Genomic DNA, 9,128 nt, shown 5'->3' on the forward strand with positions numbered 1-9,128 from the left:
TGTTGAATGGGAGTGAGTCAGGTCAATAAGGTCACTGACTGGCAGCAGAGCAGAGGAAAGTCTTCTCGGAAGCGGAGGCCGGTGCGCAGGGTGGTCATCATCTTCACCCGAACTGAACTGATGTGTTTAGAGCCCATCAGTCGCATCAGCGCCATCACGCTGGTCAGCGCCTCAAAAGCAAGCAAGTACAATGGCTCAATTCAATATGGAGTATGAAAGAAGATGAAAAGTATCCTCGAACCATCAAACTAACACGTTTGCACTGTTTTTCTCCAACTTAGCCAGAGTATGTTTATTTTCAAATAGCTTCTAAAAAATTACATTTCTAAAATATTTTTCTATTTGTGTATTTCTAAATATATGCTTTTGCATCATTTTCAAAATTTTCAGGTAGTATTTTGCATTTCCCCCAATATTTATGAACTTGGGTTTGTATTTCTGAATCGAAAGGTTCCTGCTCCAATTAATTTGCTCTTAGTTGGAAAAGAAAAGACACTCTTCTTTTTAAGGCATTACATAAATGTGCCAATACCGACAGAAATCCTGAAAAAACAGGAGACAAAGACAAACGCTATTTTACATTTGCTATTTCGTCAACGTATTTTCATTCTCAAAGGGACACAAAGGTTACGTCAGCCTTTCAAGACCTTTCAGAATTTCTTTTTTTCCAAAGATCAAGTCATGGCGGTTAGCTCACCAGCTTCTTCCTGTCCTTCTCTCCTGCGCTGGAGCTCAGCAACTGCATGTTGAAGAAGGCAAGGATTCCCAGCAGCTTGGGCTGCAGGTAGTCCACCTGCGTGGAGAAAGTACATGATGTCATATGAAAATTAAAAACATTTTCTCATAAAGTATCCGGATACCATGTGCTCCGGAGTGGTGATGACACGGGGCCCCTGGTAAGGGTCGTCGTTGGACGCGAAGGAGGCCAGGATGGCCAGTCCGTTGAAGACCTGCTGGTAGTGCTCGCCCAGGCGCAGCAGCAGCTCGTTGTGAAGCCCTTGGAAGTCTTGGCGCAGTAGGGAACCCAGTTCAATCTCTGTCTCGCTCTGAATAATAAGATCACATGTCATCATGCTTTATTTGTTAACACTGAATTGTTAAATGAGAAGAGGACGGAATGGCTTTCCTACCTGCAGGTAGCGGAAGGCCTTCTCCAACTCCTCCTTGGTGCAGGAGCAGACCAGGTGGCTGAAGATGTACTTGAAGTTGTTGATGAGGATCTCCCTCCGGTTGGCCTTCAGCTCATTGGCCAGCGTGCGGATGAGGGCGGAGCCTGTGGCACTGGACTTGGCGGCCAAGTAAGGCAAGAGCACTTGCAGAGTCCGCTGAATATCCCAAGATAGGAACAACGGCAAGGCAGCTTGGAAATTAATTCATATATTGCATACTTTCTTTTTTATCATTATACATTGTCTACTGAGCAGACGCCATGGTATTTGTATAGCTGGCGCTGTGGCCTTAAAAACAGTTTTATATCACCGCGCGGTTTTCAAATACTTACAGAGAGGAAGCGGTGGAGGTCCGGGAAGTCGAACGCATGCGCGATCTGAGCCAAGATATCAAGCGCCAGCTCCCGCTGATGAGCCGACTCGGTGCTGGGTTGCGGCGTGCTGCGCAGGGCCGAGGAGTGACGCGAGTGCAGCGACTCCACCAGGAACTTAAACAAACATATGTCATTTTAAGTTTCGGAGATTAAATTGTGTCAAGTAAGATCTTGTTCCAGTGCTGGTTCACCTGACAAATGGGGTTCTTGTGCTGACTGAAGAGCGTTTGCAGCTCCATTCCTTTGGTGGCCGCCAACGCTCTAATCTGAGTGTAGGCGCCCACTGAAATGGGCGATGACTTGGAGAGCAAACAGTGGAGCAGATGCAGCAGGGAGAAGGACACTAAGCTGCCCTGAGAGGCTCTGGAGAGGGGAGATTAGAAGGTGACTCAATAGAAACTACGAGACAAACATCACTGAAAAAATACTCAAAATTTAGACTACTTTCCTCATCTTACAAACCTTTTCAAATAAATTTTGGTCTGAAATGAAAATTCAGCCTTATGTGGAGCTTATATGGAGCCTGAGCCCCATTTCAGTCTATATGGCGCACTCAGGCACTGCTAGCTAACGGCTAATTTATGCTAAGTTCAGCCATAATGGACCCCGAGCCACAAGCAGATTTACATGGAGCACTAGAGCGCTCATATTTAGTGGCTAATTTATGCTAGGCGCAGCTATAATGGAGACCGAGCCACACAACGGCCTATATGAAGCACTCAAGCGCTGCTAGCTAGCAGATCATTTATGCTAGGGACAGCTATGATGAAGCTTTCAGGTTTATTTGATTTTGGGCCTAACTGTGTCCTGAAAGAGAGATAGAGTTGACGTAACCTCTCGTATTTTTCCTCACCGGCCAATCTCTCCGGTGGTGAGGATGAGACTGTGGCGCAAGTCGTCGTCATTTTTGGCTTTAGCGTTGTTGAAGGCCTCCTTGAGCCGAACCGTCAGCAGCTGGGAACATACACACCCCGCGCATGTTGAAAGTTTCCACAAAGAAGCAAAATCTAACATCTGGGGAACCCACCTCGCTAACGGGGCCGTCGTCGGAGGTGGGGCCCGTTAGCACGAAGCGCACCGATTGGCTGAAAGCCATTCGGACTCCAGGGTCCGAATCCTCTATGAGGCCGACGAGAGAGGAGAGAAGGTCCTGGGAGTCGTCGCTGCCGTCAGTCAGGCGGACATGTTGGCAGAGGTGGGGAAGCGCTTGGAGAAATCCTAGGTCAGGGAACCAAAACACACTAGATGGGTTTTGAACAGTACAATGAGGGGCAACTGACACCACTTGACTTTTTACACATTTACATCTTTTTTCCCTCAAAAAAAAATCAAAATAAATTATGTTTTGCAGCAAACTCTCCTCCTCACTGTATTCATACAGGTACATGCTCCTCGAAGGTCTAATGAGGTAACATGTGGTGTGCATCAGGGGTCAATTTTAGGCCCTTTGTCGTTTAATTTTTACAGTACGAATTACTAAAGATATGATGATAGAGTTGTACATTTTACCCACAAATTGATGAAAATTAATTAACACCCCACATTGAAAACAACTTTTTCAATTTTATTCCCACTTTACCCTTTCCGCACATAATCAAAGCTGTGTTCAAAATAGGAATGCAAGCTCTATATGGATATGAAAATAAATGGGAAAAAAAATAAGTTCATGCCAAAGTTAATTGTCTAATGATGTTAAAATTTGAGTCAGCCTTTTTCAAAATTGGATGAAATAAAAATTAGATGACAAAACAACAAAACATTTCAAGATTTTTTCCAACTTTGCAATTCAGCTAACAAAACAAAACAAAACAGGGAATGAAGTGGATGACGTTTTTGGGACAATACCTTGTTTAACATCACTTGGAGCTTTTGGTCCAAGCAGAGGCAGGAAAGGTTTGACAAAAGACGGCGCCAGAGATAGTGGCGCCTCACCGGGGTGTTTCGTCGTCAGGCAGAGGCCGAGGCACACCAGCCCTTCCGGATGATCGGCGTCGTGGCTTAGCAGCGAAAGACCCGATTGGATGCAGCTCAGATGGCCCACGATCTTGGCCAGCTCCCTTAGGACGTTCTCAGAATCGTCCTCCAGTCTGGGACTAGGGACATGCAAAAAAATAAATTAAAATGAATAAACTATGCAAGACCAACAATTTTTTCTTTTCAAAATAAGAGCAAATTAATTGGAAGATTTTTTTGGGGGGGGGCTAAAAACTTTGAGAACCACTGCCCCGCAAGATCCCACTTTGATGTTCCCCCTCCCAAAGAACGTACTACAAAGCGGTGCTGATGATGAGGTTGTGGCGGGATTTTTCTAGGTGGTGAAGAAGAAGCGGGAAGGCCCGGACCGCCGCCTCTCTCAGAGCTTCGTCCCGACCTCGCAAGGCCTCAGAGAACACGAAAGCGCGCCAGGACTCGCAGACACCGCCAGGCAGGCGGGCCACCAGAGACACACATTGCGCTTGAACTTTGCTTGCTGGCAAAAAATAAATAAAAGTAAAGTCATTATTACAATGTACATTTTAAGCAAATTTAAGAGCTGCTTTTTTTAGTTTTCCATTTTAAAAATATTCCAGGCAGTTTTTCATACCAAAGGCATACTCACAGAAGCAAAATTGGAGCCTCTGCGCCAAGGTGAGGACCCAGGATGGGAAAACGGAATTTTTGTAGGGCGAGGCAGTCTTGTGGTCCGGCACCCAGGGGAGCGTCAGGAGCGCGCACACACGCCGATGGAGCGCATCTTCACCCTGTCTGCACGCTGAAAGGTAAAACAAAAAAATTCAAAAGTAAATAATCCTGGTCCACATGGTTTGAATTTTTGGAATCTGTTGAAGGTGAGGCGTGTCAAAAAATTCACATAATTACGCATCGCTTACTAGTCAGGTAGAGCACGCAGTCAAGGACCCTCACGGTGATCTGGACGGCGGACTCGTAGTAGTTCCGGTTGGAGATAGGTTTAGCCCCGCCCTCTAGCACTGATTGACAGCTCTTCAAGATCCTGCTAAGTGTCTCAGGGCTCACCCACATAAGGTGAGGCTGCCTGAACGATTACAATACATATAAATCAAAGTTATGAAGTGTTGCCTCCATCATTAAAAATAAAACATGATTTAATTCATTCAGTTAGAATTGTTAACTTACGAAATTGACAATAAGTATCCACTTTTAAAGGGATAGTCCACATTTAGCCATTTTGAGCTGTAAAAAGTTATTTTCTCTAATTAATTCAATGACAAAATGATTTTCTTGTACAATTATTACTTTTTCACATTTTGGTCACTTTACAAAAAAATGACATCGCCTGTCCTGAAAGCCAGGGTAACAACCAATCACAGTTCACCTTGTGAACGTCACATGACCAACAGGTGAGCCATGATTGGTCACCCGGGTCTTGAGCGCACTGTCATTATCAGTTGACGGCAAGTGTAAAAAATTGTTTTTAAAGGGATTAATGGTACATTAAAATGAATGAACTCATTCAATCCCAAATCAAATAATATTATCAAATTAGCCATAAACAAAATATGACCTAAATGGCTAAATAATGGACTACCCCTTTAAGTGTCCAGGTCTTCTGTGTTAGACGATCACCTGTTGGGCACGGCGCAAACGGCGGCCAGTCGGAGGATGAGAGCGACTCCGCGAAGCGCCGCCAGCCTGTGTGGACACTCGGGTTCGCCGCCGTCCGAGTTGAACGGCGCCACGAGCTCCTCCAAGCGTTGGCTGAGCGCCGCCCACACCTCGCCGTCATCACGTACTTCCGATCGGCTGCAAATTTTAAACACCGGTCAGTCCGAAATCTTCTTTCATTTGGACTATTCGCGACGACTCACGACGCCGATTTGTGTGTCCCGCGGGGCGCCTTGCAGATTTTCTTGGTCGGCGTGGGCTCCTCCTCGGCTTTCCGCATCAGCGCGGCGATCTCCGCTTTAAGCGCGGCTTTTAGGAAACCCTCTGCGCACTGATGCATGCGTGGCATGTGCAAGGAAATAGGAAAGAAAAAAAAATACTGAGCAAAGGTTTTCAGTAAATACATATATTACTTATGCATGTATAGTAATAAAACTAAAGCCTTGGCTGAGGTAATAGCAAACACAAAAAGATAAATGTACTTCAGCTTGCGTTTCTGTTCCCACAGTGCGCGCCAGCGTAGTGCAGACGTCAACCACGCGCCTCATTTGCAGCAGGGCGGCGTTCTCGTAACCGGCAGCCACTGAGAGCGCCCACTCCAAAGTGTGACACAGACACTGGGTTACCTCCGTCCCCAAGGGGGCGCTGGCTTCCAAAGTTCCTAAATATTGGAAATATTTTAATGCCATGTTGTTTCAGTCCCAACCAAAAGAAAAAATTGTAAATTATTCACAGGCATATATTCTTTATCCTCTGCAAAGGTCTCGTCTCCAACTCAGAAGTTAGAATTCTGATTTTAAAACTGAGAAATCTGAGAATAAGTCAGATTAAACAGGTGAATATTAAACTAATATCTTTTTTCTGAATTCTCACTTTAAAGTAATTCTGAATTCTTTGAATTTTAACTTTATTCTCTGAATTTTTCGTGTTCTAAATGTGAATTAAAGAGATAATTCTTGATTTAAAGTAAAAATGACGATAATCAAGTCGGAATCCACATCAAGGAAATACTTTATTTTTAGGTGAGAGCCCTGACTTTAGTGCCAGACGCCAGTCAAAAATCTCAGAAGTCAGAATGATCACTTTATGTGAGAATTCTGAGCTAATTATGAGCGTAGTCAGAAATTCTCACTTGAAAATTAATTTGTACTTTAAAGTGAGAATAAAACCTGAATTCTGAGATGGACAATCATGTCTACCTTTTTTTTCCCTTCATTTGCCCTCAACCTCTTCTGTAGTTAAAAACAAATGAAATATTTGACATTTTCCGCTAGATTTCTTTGTCGTAAATATATTTTTAAAACATTAGTGGTGAATTTCTTCTTAGTAAAAAAAAAAATAAATAAATACAATTCTTAACTATCCATACCAGTGTTGGACCCGTGGGCCTCAGCAAGGTTGCAGATGCACTCAAACACCTGCGCCAGATACATGTCCTCCAGGCGAGTACCACCTTGGCGAAACACGCAGCGGGTCAGGTCCAGCAGTTCCCCCTCATACCCGCCCGCGTGCGTCTTCAGCGCGTGGAGAAAGGCGGCGAAGAACTGATGCCCGAGAGCCTCCGGGAAGCCCCCCACCTCTATCAGCCGCCTCAGCGTCGCCATGGCGACCGTCCTCAGCCGGGTGTTACCGTGAGCTAGGATCGCGCAGGCGGTTTCCCAGGTCGAGCTCAGGTCGCGTGGGGAGATTACACCCCTGACCACATCAGTGACGACGTACAGCGTCGCGGCGGCCAGCGACTCCAACGCCGACGGGGAGGTGAGAACGAGGGGCGAAGGGGTGAGGTTGGCGCACGGCGGGGGGACGGCGAAGGACCGGAGGGCGGCGGGCCAAAGGTCGGCCGAACGAGAGGAGACGTGGGCGCGTAGGATGCCGCTCAGGTCGGCCGCCAGGAGAATGAGGTCGCGGGTGAGGCGGGCGAAAATGAAGGGCGCCCGCACAAGCAGTGAGTGCAGCAGGGAGCAGAGGGCGGCGCGCGCACCCCCGTGGATGGCGGCGCAGTCCGGGGCGGCCGCCACGCGCAGCAGACGCAGCGACACCCATCTGCTGAAGTCTGGAGGCAGGAGAGTTGAAATATGAATGGATTCATAATTGTCAAATCCCTTTATATAGTTCACTTGAGTACCGATAACAAGTGACGATACCACTACACCTGTTGATACACAGACCGCCCCCCCCCCTCAAAAAAAAAAAAAAGGGAGATTAAAAAGGGACATTATACCTTAAAGATTTACCTATTCCAAAATTGCATATTTTTTAAAATATCATGAAAATAATGGATAATTATTGTAATTTATCATTTTGAGTTTGTGATAATAAAACTACTTTAAGACACTGGTTGATACTAGTATCAGCTGCCATCGCGGGAACCGATACTTCGAAATATGGGCCAGGTTCAGCCCAATATCGATAATTGGTATTGGTACTCACCCGTCCCTATAATAGACAAAATATATGAAGTTCTACATCTATTTTCAGACCGGTCTTACCAGTGCATCGTTGAGTGGCATCCGGGTAGTCTGCAGGCTGGCAGGCAGGGTTGGAAAACATAAGCGACGACGACTTGATGATGTGCTGCACAAAGTCCAGCAGCATGACGCAGGCCGGTTCCGAGGAGGACTTCTTATTCAGCCCGAGAGACACTAAAACAATAACACAACTTAAGCAGCAGAAAGAGCTGAGAGTAAATGTATCATGTTGTATATATACAATTATTTCTGCTGTCCTGTTTTGATTTTATATTTACATACATTTACATACAATACTGTTTGTATACTATTTACTATAAATCATTTTCATAATGGTCTTTTTTTAAATACAACTTTATTTAAATGTGCAAATTACAGACAATATCAAACATTGAACATTAACAATACACACAGTATACAAAAGCTACTACTAAAAGACAGTAGACCATAGTATATAGTCCTTTCTAAGAAATCATAAAGAATTAAATACATAAATAAAAAAAAATGAATAATCTATCAAGAAAGAAAAATGAGGAAAAGTTGGCTTGGAGGCTGAACATAACTGTCTTATTTTCCTTGAGAAAGGCAACCTGTTGTGACGTCATAATCAGGCGCCAAGTAATCATCGTTAGCATCTTTCGAACAAACGACTAATAAATCTTGTTGAAATTATAATGAAAACAATGATTGTTTTTTTTTGACGTACCTGCGTCTACGTCAGTCAGGATTCTATCAATGAATTGACACAAGATCTGTCTAGGTTTTCTTACAGCTTCGTCGTATTCCTGCGGGCTGGCACTGAAATAAACATTAATAACGGCAAGAGTAAATGTAACAAACGTGCTCGGGTTAGCTTAGCCTGTTAGCCACTACATAGCAGGAGTTACCTGTCAAGCTCATGAAGAGCCGGGATCATGGCAGACATCTCCAGCCCCTCCATGATCAAAATTGTCGACGTATTTTGGCTTTTAATTCATGTGAATAATTTTGGTTGCACTATTAGCAAGAGATCGAACAAACGCACCGGTCTAAACTTTCGCTCCATTCTGACGTAGTTGTTGTGGTTGTACGGCAACTACCGAGAGCCGAAAAGCTCGAAGAAACGCGAGATTTCAAAACAAAAATAAACGGGACATTTATATAGCATTTAAGCTAACGTTTTGATTTTTACACATTAAATATTTTAGTCATTATTGTCTATCATTGAACTTCTAAACGAATGTCATATGAAATGTATTTACGTGAAAAATTATTTATAGTAATTTATAATTAAATTTTATGTATTTTGTCAAGTAAAATGTTTTTAAATCCCTATAATTAGCCCAATAGTTTTTCTACAATTATTTTTATATTAAGAATATATTCATATATTTTTTTATGTTATGTATGTTCAGGTTTGGGTTCTAAGTGCCTGGATGCAAGTTTTTTTTTTTTTTTTAAGAACAAAATAAAAAAAAACTGTACTGTAGTTGGTAGCAATGACAGTGGTAATT

At 43.9% G+C, this 9,128-nt stretch overlaps 1 protein-coding gene across 1 annotated transcript in view; it reads right to left on the reverse strand.

Moving 5' to 3' along the window:
* The window catches only part of atr (ATR checkpoint kinase), a 22,073-nt gene extending 13,422 nt beyond the window's left edge, over positions 1–8,651 (reverse strand). The window contains exons 1-19 of the mRNA XM_088432700.1: positions 8,523–8,651; positions 8,342–8,433; positions 7,657–7,809; positions 6,537–7,220; positions 5,650–5,828; positions 5,371–5,498; positions 5,129–5,305; positions 4,414–4,577; positions 4,143–4,295; positions 3,812–4,013; positions 3,389–3,636; positions 2,571–2,761; positions 2,397–2,497; positions 1,735–1,906; positions 1,502–1,657; positions 1,131–1,325; positions 861–1,046; positions 698–793; positions 40–170 (exon numbers count right to left, since the gene is read on the reverse strand). Coding sequence (XP_088288826.1) covers positions 40–170; positions 698–793; positions 861–1,046; positions 1,131–1,325; positions 1,502–1,657; positions 1,735–1,906; positions 2,397–2,497; positions 2,571–2,761; positions 3,389–3,636; positions 3,812–4,013; positions 4,143–4,295; positions 4,414–4,577; positions 5,129–5,305; positions 5,371–5,498; positions 5,650–5,828; positions 6,537–7,220; positions 7,657–7,809; positions 8,342–8,433; positions 8,523–8,575 — 3,461 coding nt within the window. The 5' untranslated portion in view covers positions 8,576–8,651. The remainder of the gene's footprint in view (positions 1–39; positions 171–697; positions 794–860; positions 1,047–1,130; positions 1,326–1,501; positions 1,658–1,734; positions 1,907–2,396; positions 2,498–2,570; positions 2,762–3,388; positions 3,637–3,811; positions 4,014–4,142; positions 4,296–4,413; positions 4,578–5,128; positions 5,306–5,370; positions 5,499–5,649; positions 5,829–6,536; positions 7,221–7,656; positions 7,810–8,341; positions 8,434–8,522) is intronic.
* Positions 8,652–9,128: the final 477 nt, after the last annotated feature.

This window comes from Hippichthys cyanospilos, chromosome 14 (assembly GCF_059441005.1).
Source record: "Hippichthys cyanospilos isolate Australia breed blue-spotted pipefish chromosome 14, RoL_Hcya_1.0, whole genome shotgun sequence".
Classification (NCBI taxonomy): Eukaryota; Metazoa; Chordata; class Actinopteri; order Syngnathiformes; family Syngnathidae; genus Hippichthys; species Hippichthys cyanospilos.